Here is a 19,628-nt window from a genome sequence, read left to right as displayed (position 1 = left end):
TCTGGGGGGGAACCAGCAGCTGCACAGCACGTTGATGGGGAAGCAAAGGGGCGTCCCTGCGAGATTCCGGTGACCAAATGCTCCCGTCGTCTTCCCTGGTGACTCAGGTTCGTGTTCAATGAGCCCGTGGACGGCTACGCCCTGGCGATCTTCGGGGTCAGGACAGAGACTCAGAAAATCCCCCTCCAGAAGTCCCTGCAGAGAATTGAGGTGAGTTGTTATTACATGGATTATGGCAGCACCTACAGGCCCTGCCTGAGATCAGGGCCCCGTCAGGCCGGGCGCTGCCCAGACCCCAGCCGAGATCAGGGCCCCGTCGGGCCGGGCGCTGCCCAGACCCCGGCCGAGATCAGGGTCCCGTCGGGCCGGGCGCTGCCCAGACCCTGGCCGAGATCAGGGCCCCGTCGCGCCAGGCGCTGCCCAGACCCTGGCCGAGATCAGGGCCCCATCGCGCCGGGCACCGCCCAGACCCCGACCGAGATCAGGGCCCCGTCGCGCCGGGCGCTGCCCAGACCCCAGCGGAGATCAGGGCCCCGTCGCGCCGGGCGCTGCCCAGACCCAGCTGAGATCAGGGCCCCGTCGGGCCGGGCGCTGCACAGACCCCAGCCGAGATCAGGGCCCCGTCGGGCCGGGCGCTGCCCAGACCCCAGCCGAGATCAGGGCCCCGTCGCGCCGGGCGCTGCACAGACCCCAGCCGAGATCAGGGCCCCGTCGGGCCGGGCGCTGCCCAGACCCCAGCCGAGATCAGGGCCCCGTCGCGCCGGGCGCTGCATAGACAGTAACTCTCCCTGCAGTTAAATGACGGCAAAGGCCAGGCGACGCTGACGGGGCAGGTGCTCAGGGAAAGCTTTGCCAAGCCAGAGGAGCTGCTCGACGCCTTCATCTTCGTTAACGTCACCGTCTTCTCCTCCGGTGAGCGCTGGGCCGGGGGCCGCGCAGGATCTGCCCAGGCCCTGTCCCTGCCAAGGCGCTGCGGGTGCTCGTGGCAGGGCCTGGAGCCGGGCAGCGTGTGGTGGGAGGGACGGGGGCCCGGTGGGTGTCAGCTCGGTCTCAGGACCCTTCCCCACCCCCCCCGGACGGCTGCCCCACAAGCCCTCGGCCCAGGGCAGCAGCCCCGGCGCTGCCGGCATCACATGGGGCCATTTTGCAAGTCCTGGGGGCCCTTAACCAGCCCCCTGCTAGGCCAGGGTGCCCCCCCCCCGGCCCTGGTCTGTAGCACTGTTTCCCTCAAGTGTCTTCCTAAAATCAGAGCTCTGGCGATAGCCGAGACGTGTCGCTGCCACCCCAGGCCCTGAGCACCCGGCTCCCTTCTGCCTCCGACGCTGCGGCTGCGTTTCCCAGCCCGGCCCCTTTACGCACTACCCAGTCTCCAAAGCTGGGCCCTGGGTTGGGTCGGGCTGGGGGTAATTAGCTCCTTCGGGCCCTGTCCCCTTTCATTGAGACGTTAGATCACACTCCTAACGTCCCCCTCCCCTTTCCCGACGCGCCGTCTCCTCCCGCAGGCGGTGACATGATGCAGGCCGACAACTCCGAGGTCAGGATCGTCAGCAGCCCCTACAGCATCCGCTTCGTCCGGACACCGGGGTTCTTCAAGCCGGGGATGCCCTTTAACTTCAGGGTAAGGGAGGTGCCAGCGTCAGATCCTCCCCCTGCAGAATCGACGGCAGCGGGGAGAGCTGGGAACCCAGCCGTCCTCACACCCCAACCCACCCCGGTATCCCAGCTCTGACAGCACCACGGCTGTGGAGGAAGGTGCCCGAGCCCTGCAGGAGGCAGCGGTGGGATTCTCGGCCCCGGGGAAGCCCCCTGCTGACCCCTGGGAGTTACAGGTCAGGACGCAGGGGGCCTCTGGCCCAGCCAGGCCTCTTGGGCCCGTTCTGCCCCTCGCTGCTCTAAGTAGGGATGTTCTCATTAGCCACAGAAACGGCTGGTCCCTTTTCTCAGCCCTGCCCAGCTCTTTGCCTCAGAGCTATCTTGTGGCAGTGAGTTCCACGGGTTAATGGCGAAAGGCAGCAGGAAGCTCCTCCAAGCCGAGGGGCGGGGTCTGGCTCGCGGGGTGGGACCATCCGGGGCTGGGATCAGAGCACGGGGCAGGACAGCCAGGTCTGGGCTCTGCCCCGGCCTTGCAAAGCCCCTGGGCACGCACGACCCCTCTGGGGGCAGGGCAGCACCACGCTCGCCCTGGGACGGGGGGGCAGCCGCCACGTGGCTCATCCCCCCTGTGCTGCTCCACGTCACCCTCTGCCGCTCTGCTCCCCTGCACCAGGTTTACGTCACCAACCCGGACGGGTCACCGGCCAGCGGCGTCCCAGTTTGTAGCGAGGACCAGAAACGCACAACCAAGGAGGGCCTGGCCTCCATGGTCCTCAACACCCGACCTGACATCAAACCCCTGGAGGTCGAGGTACCTGCTGCTCCGGGGTGTCTGGGAGCAAGAGCAGAGCCCTGCCGGTGCCCCTCACTCCCGACCCGCAGCCCCTGCTAGCCCAGCCCTGCCCCACCCCCCAGCTCTGCCGGTGTCCCTCACTCCCGACCCGCAGCCCCTGCTAGCCCAGCCCTGCCCCCCAGCTCTGCCGGTGCCCCTCACTCCCGACCCGCAGCCCCTGCTAGCCCAGCTCTGCCCCACCCCCCAGCTCTGCCGGTGCCCCTCACTCCCGACCCGCAGCCCCTGCTAGCCCAGCCCTGCCGGTGCCCCTCACTCCCGACCCGCAGCCCCTGCTAGCCCAGCCCTGCCGGTGCCCCTCACTCCCGACCCGCAGCCCCTGCTAGCGCAGCCCTGCCGGTGCCCCTCACTCCCGACCCGCAGCCCCTGCTAGCCCAGCTCTGCCCCACCCCCCAGCCCTGCCGGTGCCCCTCACTCCCGACCCGCAGCCCCTGCTAGCCCAGCTCTGCCCCACCCCCCAGCTCTGCCAGTGCCCCTCACTCCCAACCCGCAGCCCCTGCCAGCCCAGCCCTGCCCCCCAGCTCTGCCGGTGCCCCTCACTCCAGACCCGCAGCCCCCGCTAGGCCAGCCCTGTCCCCCCCCGCAGCTCTGCCAGCGCCCCTCACTCCCGACCCGCAGCCCCTGCTAGCCCAGCCCTGCCCCCCAGCTCTGCCGGTGCCCCTCACTCCCGACCCGCAGCCCCTGCTAGCCCAGCCCTGCCCCCCAGCTCTGCCGGTGCCCCTCACTCCCGACCCGCAGCCCCTGCTAGCGCAGCCCTGCCCAATGCCCCTCACTCCCGAACCGCAGCCCCTGCCAGCCCAGCTCTGCCCCATCCCCCAGCTCTGCCGGTGCCCCTCACTCCTGACCTGCAGCCCCTGCTAGCCCAGCCCTGGCCCCCGAGCTCTACCGGTGCCCCTCACTCCCGACCTGCAGCCCCTGCTAGCCCAGCTCTGGGCTCCCCTCCCCTGTTTTTCCAATGCACCCTGATTAACCCTCACCTCCGGGTCCCCCTCTCTTGTGCAGTGGGGCTGTGGCCGAGGGTCGGGTCCCAGGGTGGGGGTGTTTGTGCGGGATGCCCAGGGCTCCGTTCCCCGTTGCAGGTGGCGACTTGTGGCCCTCTGGAACCGCCAGCCCAACAGGCCAATGCCACGAAAACCATCCTGGCCTACGAGACACAGAAGAGCTCTGGGCACCTCCTGCACATCGAGGTGGAGACGGAGGAGGCTCAAGTGGGGACCCCGCTGAGAGTCTCGTTCCACACGGATCCCCAGAGCTCAGCCGCCAAGCAGTTCACCATCCTGGTGAGCGCCGGGCCGGGGCCAGCCTGGGATCCGCTGCCGGGATGCGGCCAGCCCCCCGCACTGCCTGCGCTGGGCACCCCCCGGCTCGGTGCCCGTGGGGCTGGTGGGGCCGGACAGGCCCCGGGAGCTGGGAAGAGCAAGCGCCCCTGTGCGTCGGGAACCCCCGTCTGTCTGGGGAGCCGGCTCTGGGCTGGCGTTCGGTCACCAGGTCTGTCTGTCCCCACACGGCCCCCATGGGTCTGTCTGTCGTCCCCCCCCGCTCCCCGCCGAGTCTGTCCCCCCCCCACTCCCCGCCGGGTCTGTCTGTCCCCCCAGGTCTGTCTGTCCCCACTCCCGCCGGTTCTGGCTGTCCCCACACGCCCCCATGGGTCTGTCTGTCCCCCACTCCCGCCGGGTCTGTCTGTCCCCACGGCCCCCATGGGTCTGTCTGTCCCCACTCCCCGCCGGGTCTGTCTGTCCCCCATGCCCCCATGGGTCTGTCTGTCCCTCCCCCCGCTCCCCGCCGGGTCTGTCTGTCCCCACAGGCCCCCCATGGGTCTGTCTGTTCCCCTGGGTCTGTCTGTGTCCCCCCTCCCACCCCCCGCCGGGTCTGTCTGTCCCCACAGGCCCCCTGACCCGTCTCTCTCCCCATTGGGCCGTCGTGCCCCATGCCCCCCGCGTGGTGCAGGGCTGAGTGGGCTGCTCCCATGGGCTGGATGTGAACGCCCACGTGAACGGCTCCCGGGTGCAGCCTCCGAGCCCTGCCCGGCCTGTGCCAGAGCCAGCGGCTCCCTCCAGGTCCCTCACCGGGCTCCCTCCCTCTCGCAGCTGCTGAGCAAGGGCAGGATTGTCCGGGCCTGCACCCAGCTCCGCAGCCCGGGCGCCATCGTGACGGCCTGGACGCTGGACGTGGGGCCCGAGCTGCTGCCCTCGTTCCGCATCGTGGCCTTTTACTACCTGCCGGGCAGCGCGGAGCTGGTGGCTGACGCCGTGTGGGTGGACGTGGCGGACGGCTGCATGGGCACCGTGAGTTCCCGGGGCGCAGGGGGGTGGGGGGGCGGCCTGATGGGCCTTTCCCTGCGTGGCCCCCGGGTTCCGCTCCCTGCTCCCTCCACGGCGGGGGCAGCCCCCGGCCTGGGCCTGGGCCGGGAGCTCGGCTCACCCGTCTCCTCCCTCGTCCCGCCCAGCTGCGTGTCGGCCCCCAGCGCAAGGAGGACGAGAGGAAGGTGTTTAATCCCCAGCGGGAACTCAAGCTGGAGGTGACCGGGGACCCCCAGGCCATGGTGGGGCTGGTGGCGGTGGACAAGGCCCTGTTCGCGCTCAACAAGAAAAACAAACTGTCGCAGAAGAAGGTGAGAGAAGGCGCTGACCATGGGGGCCGCCTGGGAGCCCGGACTCCTGGGTTCTCTCCGGGCTCTGGGTGGGGAGTGGGGTCTGGGGGTTAGAGCAGGGGGGGCTGGTGGGTTAGAGCAGAGGGGGCTGGGAGCCAGGACTCCTGGGTTCTCTCCTGGCTCTGGGAGGGGAGTGGGGCCTGGTGGTTAGAGCGGGGCGGCTGGGAGCCAGGATTCCTGGGTTCTATCCCCGGCTCTGGGAGGGGAGTGGAGTATAGTGGTTAGAGCAGGGGGGGCTGGGAGCCAAGACTCCTGGGTTCTCTCCCCAGCTCAGGGAGGGGAGCGGGGGCCTGGTGGTTAGAGCGGGGGGGGGCGGCTGGGAGCCAGGACTCCTGGGTTCTCTCCTGGCTCTGGGAGGGGCGGGGGGCCTGGTGGTTAGAGCGGGGGGGGGGCGGCTGGGAGCCAGGACTCCTGGGTTCTCTCCTGGCTCTGGGAGGGGAGTGGGGCCTGGTGGTTAGAGCGGGGGGGGGCGGCTGGGAGCCAGGACTCCTGGGTTCTCTCCTGGCTCTGGGAGGGGAGTGGGGCCTGGTGGTTAGAGCAGGGGGGCTGTGTCATGGACCCACAGATCGTGCCCACTCTCAGCCCCGGGCGGTCCGTGGGGGGAACCCCCTTTGGTGCGACAGCCCTTCTCGGGGGGCTGCTCTCTCTCGGGGTCAGGCCCCTCCACTTCCTGGAGCCGCACCTCTCTGAGCCTCAGCACGTCTGTCTGTGCCATGGGCCCCTCAGGGAGTCCCCTCGCTCTGCACCCCCCCGGCCTCCTCACCCCCGAAGGGGATGATGCCCCCCCCCTCCCGGCGCCCTGTTCTCTAGCCCGGAGCAACTCTCCCCCAGCGTAACACAGGAGGGTTTAGTGAGTGTCTGAACCCAGCACAGGAAACTCTCAGGGCCTCAGGCCTGGCCTCTCTCAGCCCAGCACATCCCAGTCCCCCTGCAGCCAGGTGGGATCTTCCCAGCTGGGCCTCTGATACCCCTGGCTCCAAGCCCCCTCTGTCCAGTTGTCACGGAGTGTGGGGGAGTCAGGGCCCTGCACCCCCACTTCCTGCGATTCCCCGGGACTCTCAGCCAGTAAAGCAGAAGGTTTATTAGCCGACAGGACACAGGCCAGGACGGGTCTTGCAGGCACAGACAACAGGATCCCCCTCAGTTAGGTCCATCTTGGGGTCCCAGGGGCACCACAGCCCCCTTGGGGGGTCAGAGCCCCGTCTGGGCTCCCCCCCATTCCCCAGCCAGCTCCTGAAACTCTCCCTCCCCAGCGTCTCCCCCCCCAGCCTTTGTTCAGCTCCCCGGGCAGAGGTGTCACCTGGCCTCTCCCCCCTTTCTGGGTTCTCCCGTTACCTGCTCAGGTCTCCTCTCTCCGGCCAGTCTCCATCCCCCAATGCAGCTCGTCCTCCCAGGCCAACCCCCCCCCCTCAGCACCCACAGCCCCCAGTAAGGACAGTCCCAGTTCCTCACACCGTTGTCTTCTCTCCAGATAAAGAGGGTCCTAAACTGGGGCCTCCTCTCCTGGCTGGAACCGGCTGGTCCGGTCACCGGGGTCCTCTCCCCGCAGCCCATTGTCCCCCACTGGCCAGAACCGGCTGCGACTCCCGAGCTGGGTCTCCGGGTCACCAGGTCACCAGTCGCTGGGGTCTCCATCCTCCAGGCCATCGGCCGGGGTCCCGAGTCCCTCTCCGGTCCTGTGTCCCAACAAACTCCCTCTCCCCTCCCCTCGTTAAACCAGTAACACCCGGGGACACTGAGTCCCACCCCTCTGCTTGCAACCCCCTGGGAAACACGGAAAAAAACAGACAAAAACCCGACTTCATCACAGGCTGGGAGCCAGGACTCCTGGGTTCTCTCCTGGCTCTGGGAGGGGAGGGGAGTCTAGTGGTTAGAGCAGGGGGGGCTGGGAGCCAGGACTCCTGGGTTCTCTCCTGGCTCTGGGAGGGGAGTGGAGTATAGTGGTTAGAGCAGGGGGGGGGGGCTGGGAGCCAGGACTCCTGGGTTCTCTCCCCAGCTCAGGGAGGGGAGTGGGGGCTGGTGGGTTAGAGCAGGGGGGGCTGGGAGCCAGGACTCCTGGGTTCTCTCCCCAGCTCTGGGAGGGGAGTGGGGGCTGGTGGGTTAGAGCAGGGGGGGCTGGGAGCCAGGACTCCTGGGTTGTGGCAGGGGTCACCTGTCTCTCTGAGAGCCACAGTGAGCTCCTGGGTGTCCCCCCCCCCCTCGCCAGGTCTGGGACACGGTGGAGGGACACGACATCGCCTGCACAGCGGGCAGTGGGCAGAACCACATGGGGGTGTTCACGGACGCAGGGCTGGACGTCGCCACCAGCCTGGGGATCTCCACCAAGGCAAGGACAGGTAAGGGAGGGACGGGGCCTCCCAGCGGGGGCAGAGATCCCGGCACGGCCCCGGCCAGCACGGGGACAGGACGGCTCGGGGCAGGGCCTCTCCCCTTGGGGGGCACCGGCTCCCATCCGGCCCCAGGCTGGGGACTGGCTGGCTCGGGGCGGGGGGCAGGGACTAGGGTCTTTCCCCTCTAGGCAGCAGCCTGGCCTGGGTACGTCCCGTTCCCAGCCTGACGCCCTGTCCACACAGACCCCCCCGGCCGACGCGCCGATCCCAGCAGCCTGGTTCAAAGACTGGAGCGTCCACATGGCCTGTAACTAAACTGGTTTCAATCCCCCCCCACCCGCCTTTGCAAACCTGGCGCCATTCGGCGCAGCAGCCAGGCCTGGTCTCTGGAGATGGGGGGAGGGGGGTCTCGGGAGGGAGGGGGTCCCTGGAGGTGAGGGAGGGGGATCTCTGAAGGCGGGGGAGGGGGTTCCCTGGGAATAGGGAAGGGGGAGGGGCTCCCCCGTCCCACCGTCCCTCACCGCCCTCCCCCGGCCTTGCAGATCTGCGGTGCCCCCAGCCGGCTGCCAGGCGCCGGCGACGCTCCCTGCAGACGCTGCAGAAGAAGCAGCACAAAGGTCAGGAGGGGGGGGGGGGACTCACTCCGTCACGCCAGCCTCCCCGTGCCCCACGCGTGCCCCAGCCAGAGCGCCCTGCCCCACGGAGCCAGCCCGACACACGCGGAGCCCATCACCCGCCTCAGGCCTCCGGCCGCCCCCGGCTCTCTGCCCGCCCAGCATGGCGCTGCCCTGCCGGCGCGTGGCTCCCCCCTGCCCTGCGCAGCCGGCTCTGGGTGCTCGCTGGCACCCGGCTCCGCCACGGCCCAGGGCCCCGTGCCCGGCTCCCCTCCCTGGGCGAGGGGCACCGTGTCTGCGTGTCTCCCCCAGCCCGGACGCCTGGGTTCCACCCCCTGCCTGTGCTGCTTGCCCCAGTGGACCAGTACGAGACGGCCCTGGAGAGACGGTGCTGCGAGGCCGGGATCCAGGAGAACCCCATGGGGCACTCGTGTGAGCAGCGGACGAGCCGCGTGCACCTGGGCCCCGCCTGCCTGGCCGCCTTCCTGGACTGCTGCCGCTACGCCCGGACGCTGCCCCGCGAGGAGCGCACCAAGCTGCTGCTGGGGAAAAGTAACCGCGGGGGGTGTCCGGTTTCAAGGGGAAAGCCCAGGGACCCTGGTGGCCCCGGGCCCTTAACTGTCCGGTCGGGGGCTAAGGCTCCTACCTGCCCTGGCTCCATGCGGTTCCTGGAAGTGGCCGGCGGGTCCCTGCGGCCCCTAGGCACAGGGGCGATCAGGGAAGCTCCGCCCACTGCCCCCGTCCCCAGCGCCGGCTCCACAGCTTCCATTGGCCGGGAACCGCAGCCAATGGGAGCTCTGGGCGCAAGAGCCACCTGGCCGCACCTCTGCCTAGGGCGGGACCGGACGTGCCGGCCGGATCCTGGAGCAGCACAAGGCCTCCCTTAGCCCCATGGTGCCACCGACCGGGCGCCGCCTGAGATCAGCGCCGGCCGGCCGGACCCCCCAGAGCCCAACCCGACCCCCTGCCCCAGCCCTGAGCCCCCAGAGCCCGAACCCGACCCCCTGCCCCAGCCCTGAGCCCAACCCCGACCCCCTGCCCCAGCCCTGAGCCCCGCCCCCCTGCCCCAGCCCTGAGCCCCCAGCGCCCGAACCCGACCCCCTGCCCCAGCCCTGAGCCCCCAGAGCCCGAACCCGACCCCCTGCCCCAGCCCTGAGCCCCCAGAGCCCAACCCGACCCCCTGCCCCCGCCCTGAGCCCGACCCCCTGCCCCAGCCCTGAGCCCGACCCCCTGCCCCAGCCCTGAGCCCCCAGAGCCCAACCCGACCCCCTGCCCCAGCCCTGAGCCCCACCCCCAGCCCCAGCCCTGAGCCCCGACCCCTGCCCCAGCCCTGAGCCCCAGAGCCCAACCCGACCCCTGTCCCAGCCCTGAGCCCCCAGAGCCCAACCCGACCCCCTGCCCCAGCCCTGAGCCCCCAGAGCCCCAGCCCCGACCTCCTGCCCCAGCCCAGTGAGAGTGAGGGAGGGTGGGGGAGAGCGAGAGATGGAGGGGGCGGGGCCTATGGGAAGGGGCGGGGCCTCATGGAAGGGGTGGGGCAGGGGTGGTACAAGGGTGTTTGGTTTTGCGCAATTAGAAAGTTGGCCACCCTGGGGGGAAGGGCTGAGGGGGTCCCAGCCACCCAGCCCCCGCTGACCGAGCCCCCGAACGCCCCTGCAGCCAGCGAGGACGAGGGGTGCGAGGACGAGGACGAGGACTGCGGTGGCAGCGCCGTGGTGAGAAGTCACTTCCCGGAGAGCTGGCTGTGGGAGAAGTTCGTCCTGCCCGAGGCAGCCTCGCTCGAGACGGGGTGAGGGGGGCTGGGCCTGGGGCACGCGGGGGCCTAACCCAGCGCAGGGAGAACGTGGGGCGTCCCGCCCGGCAGGGCGTGGTGCAGCTTCCCCGGCCGCGGCTGGGGCTGGGGCTGGTCGCAGACGGGAGACCGGGCCAGCTGGGCCCCTGGGTGGGGGGTGCTGGGTTCCCAGCTGCCCCCATGGCCTCCTGTGTCGTGGCACCTCCAGCCCAGAAGCTGCCCCAGGGCCTGGTCCAAACCCTGGGCCAGGATCCAGCTGCTGGTGCCAGGTCCAGTGTTCAGTGAATGAGCCTGATTCGAACTCGCCTCCCCACAGCCTCGCCAGGCACCCGATCACCAAATACCTCCCCGACTCCATCACCACCTGGCACATCCTGGCCGTCAGCCTGCGGAAAGACAAAGGTAACCCAGCTTCTGGGGCTGCGGGTCGGGAGTGAGGGGCACCGGCAATGTGGGGGGAGGGCCAGGCTAGCAGGGGCTGCGGGTCGGGAGTGAGGGGCACCGGCAGAGCTGGGGGCAGGGCTGGGCTGACAGGGGCTGCGGGTCGGGAGTGAGGGGCACCGGCAGGGCTGGGCTGGGCTGGCAGGGGCTGCAGGTCGGGAGTGAGGGGCACCGGCAGAGCAGGGGGGCAGGGCTGGGCTGGCAGGGGCTGCGGATCGGGAGTGAGGGGCACCGGCAGGGCTGGGCTGGCAGGGGCTGCGGGTCGGGAGTGAGGGGCGCAGCAGTGGCCCCCCTGTCCCGGGGATGTGGCCGGCTGACCCCCGCTCCCCCAGGGCTCTGCGTCTCCGAGCCCTACGAGGTGGTGGTGAAGGTCCCGTTCTTCGTGGACCTGCGGCTGCCCTACTCCGTGGTGCGGAACGAGCAGGTGGAGCTCCGGGCCGTGGTGCACAACTACTACGAGGAAGAGCTGCAGGTGAGCGGGGCCGTGAGCGCTGGGGGCCCTGGGGGGGCTCTGAGCGCTGGGGGGGCTCTGAGCACTGGCGGCCCGGGGGGGGGCTCTGAGTGCTGGGGGTCTCCGGGGGGGCTCTGAGTGCTGGGAGGCCCTGGCAGGGGGGCTCTCAGCGCTGGGGGCCCCAGGGGGGGGCTCTGAGCGCTGGGGGGCCCTGGCAGGGGGGCTCTGAGCGCGGGGGGCCCAGGGGCTCTGAGCACTGGCAGGCCCCTGGGGCTCTGAGCGCCGGGAGGCCCTGGCAGGGGGCTCTCAGCGCTGGGGCCCTGGCAGGGGGCTCTGAGCGCCGGGGGCCCTGGCAGGGGGCTCTCAGCGCTGGGGGCCCAGGGGGCTCTGAGTGCTGGGAGGCCCTGGCAGGGGCGCTCAGCGCTGGGGGCCCAGGGGCTCTGAGCGCCGGGGCCCTGGCAGGGGCTCTCAGCACTGGGGGCCCCGGGGCTCTGAGCGCCGGGGGGCCCTGGCAGGGGGGCTCTCAGCGCTGGGGGCCCAGGGGGCGCTGGCGCTGCCCGGCGCTGCCCGGCTCAGCGGCGCCGGGTGCTGTACCAGGTGCAGGTGGAGTTCCCCTACCAGGAGCAGCTGTGCAGCCCGGCCCGGCAGGGGAAGAGCTTTCGGCAGAAGCTGCGGGTGCCCCGGGGCTCGTCCCGGGCCGTGCGCGTCGTGGTGGTGCCCCTGGAGCTGGGCTCCGTCATGGTGGAGGTTCGGGCCTGGGCCCAGGCCCAGGGCCTGGGCTTCCGCGACATCGTGAGGAGGATGCTCAACGTCCAGGTAACGGCACCGCCCGCCCCCCTCGCTGCCAAGGGGCTGGGGGGGGATGGGTGGCTCGGGGCGGGCTTGGAAGGGGCTGGGGGCAGTGGGGATGGGCGGCTCAGGGGGCTTGGAAGGGCTGGGGCAGTGGGGATGGGCGGGCTCTGGGGAGTGGGGAGTAGGGGATGGGGGCTCCGGGAATTCTGGGGTCAGGAGAGGGAGCCGGGGGCTGGGGCCCTGGAAGGGGCTGGGGGCAGTGGGGATGGGCAGGCTCTGGGGGAGTGGGGAGTAGGGGATGGGGACTCTGTGGAGTTCTGGGGTCAGGAGGGGGGGCTGGGGGGCCCTGGAAGGGGCTGGGGGCAGTGGGGGATGGGCGGGCTCTGGGGAGTGGGGAGTAGGGGATGGGGACTCTGTGGAGTTCTGGGGTCAGGAGGGGGCTGGGGGCCCTGGAAGGGCTGGGGGCAGTGGGGATGGGCGGGCTCTGGGGAGTGGGGGGATGGGGTCAGGATGGAAGGGCTCCCTCCGAAGCCCCGTCTCTCAGACCCACTTTCGGCTCTTCGTGTTGCAGGCGGGGGGTGAAATCCAGCGGCTCTCACAGAGCATCATCCTGAACCCCAAAGGTTCGTGCAGAAACTCGCTGCCCCCCCCCGGCCACGCAGCCGGGCTCTGTACCGTCCACCCCAGGCAGGGCCCCGGGCCCCGAGTAGCTCCCCCGGGTAGGGGCCTTGCCGGCCTGTTTCCGTCAGGAGGAGAAATGGCTGATGCGAGGTAGGTGGCCCCAGTGCAATCCCAGTTCCCGAGCACGGCCAGAGCTCCGCTTCCCTGGCACAGCAGGAACAAGCAGCTGCAGGGAGTTTCCTTGCTCACAATTTCCAAGGCTGCCTTTCCCGCCAGTCCTGTGCCCAGCAGAGCTCCGTCCGTCAGCTTCCTCCCACGCGCCCACAGCCATGGTCCCACTGCTGCCCTCTGTGCTGGGTCACAGACACCCTCAGCTGCTCGGCCCTGGCACTTTCCAGCCAGTGCCCTGGGCAGCCCCTCAGCCCATGCGGCTTAGTTTCTCACAAGCTGTGCTGCCAGGCCTAGCCTTGGGCGGTGGCTCCTTGTTGTCCAGCTCTCACTACATAATGGGATTTAATTGCTCCTTCCATTGAGGCAGAGATGGGAGCTTAGCACACCCAGGTCTGCGATTGTGTGTAGATCAAAGCGCCGGTAACACCTTCCAGGCAACAGGGACCAGGCGTCTGGTGTGGGCTCTCCTGGCCTAGGCTCCCCCGCAACAGGTGTCTCCCTGCCCCGCACCCCCCCCGCAGCATGCAGCGCCGCACCCCCCCCGCAGCATGCAGCGCCGCACCCCGCAGCATGCAGCGCCACCCCCAGCAGCATGCAGCGCCGCACCCCCCCCTCCATCAGGCAGGGCCGCACCCCCCGCCGCATGCAGCGCCGCACCCCCAGCAGCATGCAGCGCCGCACCCCCCCGCCGCATGCAGCGCCGCACCCCCCGCAGCATGCAGCGCCGCACCCCCTGCAGCATGCAGCGCCGCACCCCCCTGCAGCATGCAGCGCCGCACCCCCCGCAGCAGGCAGTGCCGCACCCTCACCTGCAGCATGCAGCGCGCACTTCTGCAGCATGCAGCGCCGCACCCCTGCAGCATGCAGTGCCGCACCCGCAGCATGCAGCGCCACCCCCGCAGCATGCAGCGCCGCACCCCTGCAGCATGCAGCGCCACCCCCCCCCCCGCAGCATGCAGCGCCGCACCCTCCCTGCAGCATGCAGCGCGCACCCTCCTGCAGCATGCAGCGCCGCACCCCCCCTGCAGCATGCAGTGCCGCACTCACCTGCAGCATGCAGCGCCGCACCCCTGCAGCATGCAGCGCCGCACCCCTGCAGCATGCAGTGCCGCACCCGCAGCATGCAGCGCCACCCCCGCAGCATGCAGCGCCGCACCCCTGCAGCATGCAGCGCCACCCCCGCAGCATGCAGCGCCGCACCGCCTGCAGCATGCAGCGCACCTCCCTGCAGCATGCAGCGCCACCCCCGCAGCATGCAGCGCCACCGCCTGCAGCATGCAGCGCCGCACCCTGCTGCATGCAGCGCCACCCCCGCAGCATGCAGCGCCGCACCCCGCAGCATGCAGCGCCGCACCCCTGCAGCATGCAGTGCCGCACCCTCCTGCAGCATGCAGCGCCGCACCCTCCCCTGCAGCATGCAGCGCCGCACCCCCTGCAGCATGCAGCGCCGCACCCTCCCCTGCAGCATGCAGCGCCGCACCCCCTGCAGCATGCAGCGCCACCCCCGCAGCATGCAGCGCCGCACCCCGCAGCATGCAGCGCCACCCCGCAGCATGCAGCGCCACCCCGCAGCATGCAGCGCCGCACCTCCCTGCAGCATGCAGCGCCGCACCCTCCCTGCAGCATGCAGCGCCACCCCCGCAGCATGCAGCGCCGCACCCTGCAGCATGCAGCGCCGCACCCCTGCAGCATGCAGCGCCGCACCCCCGCAGCATGCAGCGCCGCACCCCTGCAGCATGCAGCGCCGCACCCTCCCTGCAGCATGCAGCGCCACCCCTGCAGCATGCAGCGCGCACCCCTGCAGCATGCAGTGCCGCACCCCTGCAGCATGCAGTGCCGCACCCCTGCAGCATGCAGCGCCGCACCCCTGCAGCATGCAGCGCCGCACCCCCCCTGCAGCCTGCAGCGCCGCACCCCCCCTGCAGCCCCGTGGCAGGAGCTTGTTTATAACCAGTCTGAGTGTCAGAGCACCACTCCTCCCTCACCACAAATGCTCTGTCCTCCCCTGGCAGGTCAACTGCAGCAGGAGCTGGTCAGAGGCCGTCACCTCGAAAACCTGGTGCCTGACACAGACGCCGAGGTCTTCATTAGCGTGCAAGGTACACGGGGCACCGGCTGGGCCCAGCTCCATGGGGGCACCAGGCAGCAAGTGCAGCTCGGCCTTTGAGCAGCTGCTGGGCCCATGAACGTCCCCCCAGGGCTACCCTCCCCCGTTTCCCTGCCCTCTGAGTCGAGCTCCAGCTCCAGGGCCTCCCTGGCCCCAGCACATGCAGTGGGACAGGCTCAGTTCTCACCTATGCTGCGGTAAATCACCCTGCTCTGCCCTGAGAAACACGCCCCTCCCAGAGCCAGGGTGTAAGGGTGCTGCTGGCTTTCACGGGACACAGCTGAGAGCAGGGCAGCCACAGCCCCATGCTGGGGTTTTTCCACCTCTAAGGCAACCAGCCAGAGAGGAGTTCGGTCTCACCCCACTGGCGAACCACAAGTCACACAAGCAATTTCCTTAGACACTCCAGTCTCCCAGTATCCCCACCAGTGCACTCGTCCTGGGGATGAATGGTTATGAAAACCGACACCCCAATAAAGAAAAAGGTTCCCTCGATCCCAAAGGGCCAAGGTCAACATACAAGTCAGATCTTACCCACAAGTCACGCTGGTGCCAATCCTTTAGGATCTAAAATCTACAGGTTTATTCATAAAAAGAAAAAATATCGCTGAGAGCAGGAATTGGTTAAATGGAATCAGTGACATCCCGTAAGGGCAAAGTTCTGGGTTCAGGCTGGTAGCAGTGATGGCATAAACTGCAGGTTCAAATCAAGTCTCTGGAACATCCCCCGCTGGGATGGGTCATTCAGGCCTTTGTGCAGAGCTTCAGCTTGTAGCAAAGTCCCTCCAGAGGTACGACGCAGGATTGAAGACAAGATGGAGATGAGGCAGCAGCTTTTTATAGTCTCTTGCCGTGTGGCTTCTTTCTTTGTTCCAAAGAGAAGCATATACCTAGACTTCAGTAAGGCATTTGATACGGTCTCGGATGATATTCTTATCAATCAACTAGGCAAATACAACTTAGATGGGGCTACTGTAAGGTGGGTGCATAACTGGCTGGATAACCGTACTCAGAGAGTCGTTATTAATGGTTCCCAATCCTGCTGGAAAGGTAGAACGAGTGGGGTTCCACAGGGATCTGTTCTGGGACCGGCTCTGTTCAATATCTTCATCAACGACTTCGATATTGGCATAGAAAGTAGCTTATTAAGTTTGCAGATGATACCAAACTGGGAGGGATTGCAACTGCTTTGGAGAACAGGGTCATAATTCAAAATGATCTGGACAAATTGGAGAAATGGTCTGAGGTAAACAGGATGAAGTTTAACAAAGACAAATGCAAAGTGCTCCACTTAGGAAGGAACAATCAGTTCCACACACACAGAATGGGCAGAGACTGCCTAGGAAGGAGTACGGCAGAAAGGAATCTAGGGGTTATAGTGGACCACAAGCTAAACATGAGTCAACAGTGTGATGCTGTTGCAAAAAAAGCAAAGGTGATTCTGGGCTGCATTAACAGGTGTGTTGTGAGCAAGACACGAGAAGTCATTCTCCCGCTCTACTCTGCGCTGGTCAGGCCTCAGCTGGAGTGTTGTGTCCAGTTCTGGGCACCGCATTTCAGGAAAGATGTGGAGAAACTGGAGAGGGTCCAGAGAAGAGCAACAAGAATGATTAAAGGTCTAGAGAACATGACCTAGGAAGGAGGCTGAAAGAACTGGGTTTGTTTAGTTTGGAAAAGAGAAGACTGAGAGGGGACATGAGAGCAGTTTTCAGGTATCTCAAAGGGTGTCATCAGGAGGAGGGAGAAAACGTGTTCATCCCCTCTAAGGACAGACCAAGAAGCAATGGGCTTAAACTGCAGCAAGGGAGGGTTAGGTTGGACATTAGGAAAAAGTCCCTAACTGTCAGGGTGGTTAAACACTGGAATAAATTACCTAGGGAGGTCGTGGAATCTCCATCCCTGGAGATATTTAAGGGCAGGTTAGATCAATGTCTACCCGGGACGCTCTAGACAGTATTTGGTGCTGCCATGAGGGCAGCGGACTGGACTCGATGACCTCTCGAGGTCCCTTCCAGCCCTAGAGTCTATGAATCTATGAATCTATTCGGGCACATGGCATAAAAAACCCTCCGAGTTCGGTCCATAGGCCTGGCCCTGCCTTGCTGAGTCACCAGGCGGATCTGCTTCTCTCCGTGGGTCAGTTGTGTCGCTGATGGTCCTTAATGGCCCATCAAGCAGGCCAGGCCAGGCAGAGCTGATGCCAAAGTGTCTGGGGTGTCACCCAAGTGTGAAATACAGACAGGCCACACAGCCAGAGGCAGCATAACCCTAAGCAGCAACCCAGAACCTTTCCTTAGACACCTCACACGACAAGCTTTGTACGACATTTGCTGCAGATATAGAACAGTGGTTGCACCAATGTTCTGTACCAGGGGCGGGCAAACTTTTTGGCCTGAGGGCCACATCGGGTTTTGGAAATTGTATGGAGGGCCGGTTTGGGGAGGGGAGCGTGGCCTGCCCCCCATACTCCCCTTCTGGCCCCGTGACAGCCCACCCCTGAGGCTCCTGCCCCATCCAACTCCCCTGACGGCCCCCCGGGACCCCTGCCCCATCCACCCCCACCCCACTGACTGCCCCCCCCAAACCCCTGCCCCCATTAACCCCTGTTCCCCGCCCCCTGACCAGCCCCCCAAACTCCCCTACCCTCTATCCAACCCCCCAGCTCGCTGCCCCCTGACCGCGCTGCCAGGAGCACTGGTGGGGTTACAGCCGCACACCGCGCAGCACAGACACCAGGCCAGGCCGGCTCTGCAGCTCCGCTGCCCCAGGAGCTCACAGCCCCACTGCCCAGAGCATTGCGCAGGCAGTGGGGTGAGCTGAGGCTGCGGAGGAAGGGCCGGGGTAGCCTCCCGGGCCAGGAGCTCGGGGGCCGGGCAGGAGGGTCCCAAGAGCCGTAGTTTGCCCACCTCTGATCTATACGGCCATAGCTTATGTCAGTGACATCACACAGGGAGAGAACCCAGGAGTCCTGGCTCCCAGCCCCATGCTCTAACCACCAGCCCCCACTCCCCTCCCAGAGCCGGGGAGAGAACCCAGGAGTCCTGGCTCCCAGCCCCCCTGCTCTAACCACCAGCCCCCACTGCCCTCCCAGAGCCGGGGAGAGAACCCAGGAGTCCTGGCTCCCAGCCCCCCTGCTCTAACCACCAGCCCCCACTCCCCTCCCAGAGCCGGGGAGAGAACCCAGGAGTCCTGGCTCCCAGCCCCCCTGCTCTAACCACCAGCCCCCACTGCCCTCCCAGAGCCGGGGAGAGAACCCAGGAGTCCTGGCTCCCAGCCCCCCTGCTCAAACCACCAGCCCCCACTCCCCTCCCAGAGCCGGGGAGAGAACCCAGGAGTCCTGGCTCCCAGCCCCCCTGCTCTAACCACCAGCCCCACTGCCCTCCCAGAGCCGGGGGAGAACCCAGGAGTCCTGGCTCCCAGCCCCCCCTGCTCTAACCACCAGCCCCACTCCCCTCCCAGAGCCAGGGAGAGAACCCAGGAGTCCTGGCTCCCAGCCCCCCGGTCTAACCCACCAGCCCCCACTGCCCTCCCAGAGCCGGGGAGAGAACCCAGGAGTCCTGGCTCCCAGCCCCCCTGCTCTAACCACCAGCCCCCACTCCCCTCCCAGAGCCGGGGAGAGAACCCAGGAGTCCTGGCTCCCAGCCCCCCTGCTCTAACCACCAGCCCCCACTCCCCTCCCAGAGCCGGGGTACAGCGCAGCTGTCCCGGTTCTCAGCGGCACGCGTGGCAGGGCCAGGCCTCCAGCAGCCGGCCGGGGTGGGGGCAGGGGCGAGCTGGGGCGTGAGTGGGCATCTCCTCCCTCGGCAGGGGACCTGCTCGGCGAGACGCTGGTGGGGGGGCTGCAGGGCTCCACGCTGCAGAAGCTGATCACGCTGCCGTACGGGTGCGTGGAGCAGAACATCTTCAGCGTCACCCCAAACATCATCCTCACCCACTACCTGGACACCACCAAGCAGTGGGACCAGATCGGGGTGGAGCTCCGGGACCAGGCCGTCCAGAACATCGCCCACGGTGAGCGGGGCCCGGCCAGGCCAGAGGGTGGGAGGGAGGGTTTGCAACGTGTGAGGATGCTACACTCCACCCACAGGGGGTGCTCTGCACCCTGCCCCCATCCACTCCCCCTGAATCTGAGCGGGGGGGGAACGCAGCCCCCCCCCAGCCCCCTGCCTTGGGACTCCCCTACAGCGAGTGTGTCTGGGCTCTCCTGCAGGCTACACCCGCCAGCGGCGTTACAGGGAGCGGGATGGTTCCTACAAGCCCTATGCGGGAAGCACCGGCAGCACCTGGTATGGTAACTTCCTCGCGGGGTGTGGGGGGAGCGGGCGGCTGGGCTGGGGATGGTGAGCTAGCCAGAGCGTGCGTGCAATGCTGCCCTCCCCTGGCGGGGCTTAGAGCGGCTCACGCTGCGTGTCATGCCCCCTATACAGCTTACAGCGAGTGGGGATTCCCTTCGCTCGAGTGTCCTGGGCAGGGGCAGCGGGAGCTGGGGGCTGTGCTGGTGTGGGGGAAGGCCCGGCTGTGCTGCCACGAAGGGGGCAGGGCCCTGTCCACACAGAGCCCTGCGAGGGGGCAGTGCTCCCTCGGGCACGGTGCCGCCTGCTGCTGGGACTGGCCACAGCTCTCCCGTGGCCTGGGAGCTCCCCTGCCCTCCTGCCCTGCAGATTCACGCACCCCCCTCTCCGGCAGGCTGACCGCCTACATCCTCAAGGTGTTCGCCATGGCCCTGCCGCTGGGCACCGCCATCGACCCCGGCGAGCTGTGTGCCAGCGCCCGGTGGCTGATCGGCCAGAGGCAGGAAGCGTCCGGGTGTTTCCGCGAGGACGCTGCAGTTTATACGCCCGCGATGCAGGTACCGGTCGCTCCACTGGCCAACGGGAGACGGGGCAGGAGACGCAGGCTGTCCCTCGCCCAAGGATCAGCCCCCGGAGCCCTAGCCATGGCGCAGCCCCCCGCTCCCCTCCTGGCACGGCTGGGCGAGGGGCGCGGGGCCCCGGGAGGTGTTGGCTGGCTCGGAGAACGACTGATCCAGCTAGTCCAGTCGCCTCCCCTGGGGGTATAAATTCCTCCTCGGGGAGATGAGGGAGTGAGGCCAGGGCTGGGGAGCAGCGCATTAGCTGAATTTGTCTGCTAAGATGAGCTGCAGCAAACAGAGCCAACGTGGCTAGCGTCATCCTTAGGCTTCAGAGTCAACAACCCACTGGGGCAAGCGGGGCAGTTCG

The 19,628-nt window shown here is 67.9% G+C and overlaps 1 protein-coding gene across 2 annotated transcripts in view; it reads left to right on the top strand.

The window, feature by feature from the left end:
• Positions 1-19,628, top strand: part of LOC120390941 (complement C3-like) — a 43,731-nt gene that overhangs the window by 8,449 nt on the left and 15,654 nt on the right. For both annotated transcript variants that reach the window (XR_005591181.1, XM_039514037.1), the window contains exons 8-26: positions 108-210; positions 795-912; positions 1,503-1,618; positions 2,267-2,404; positions 3,523-3,723; positions 4,531-4,728; positions 4,890-5,054; positions 7,300-7,429; positions 7,966-8,040; positions 8,395-8,589; positions 9,694-9,823; positions 10,143-10,228; positions 10,600-10,739; positions 11,316-11,534; positions 12,082-12,133; positions 14,315-14,401; positions 18,217-18,420; positions 18,620-18,695; positions 19,096-19,258. Coding sequence is in view for 1 of the 2 variants with exons in the window: in XM_039514037.1 (XP_039369971.1) it covers positions 108-210; positions 795-912; positions 1,503-1,618; positions 2,267-2,404; positions 3,523-3,723; positions 4,531-4,728; positions 4,890-5,054; positions 7,300-7,429; positions 7,966-8,040; positions 8,395-8,589; positions 9,694-9,823; positions 10,143-10,228; positions 10,600-10,739; positions 11,316-11,534; positions 12,082-12,133; positions 14,315-14,401; positions 18,217-18,420; positions 18,620-18,695; positions 19,096-19,258 (2,596 nt within the window). In the remaining variant the exon portion in view is untranslated. The remainder of the gene's footprint in view (positions 1-107; positions 211-794; positions 913-1,502; positions 1,619-2,266; positions 2,405-3,522; positions 3,724-4,530; positions 4,729-4,889; positions 5,055-7,299; positions 7,430-7,965; positions 8,041-8,394; positions 8,590-9,693; positions 9,824-10,142; positions 10,229-10,599; positions 10,740-11,315; positions 11,535-12,081; positions 12,134-14,314; positions 14,402-18,216; positions 18,421-18,619; positions 18,696-19,095; positions 19,259-19,628) is intronic.

This window comes from Mauremys reevesii, linkage group 25 (genome assembly GCF_016161935.1).
Source record: "Mauremys reevesii isolate NIE-2019 linkage group 25, ASM1616193v1, whole genome shotgun sequence".
NCBI lineage: Eukaryota > Metazoa > Chordata > Testudines > Geoemydidae > Mauremys > Mauremys reevesii.
Note: the sequence above shows the minus strand (reverse complement) of the source record. Positions and strands in the feature narration are given on the sequence as shown.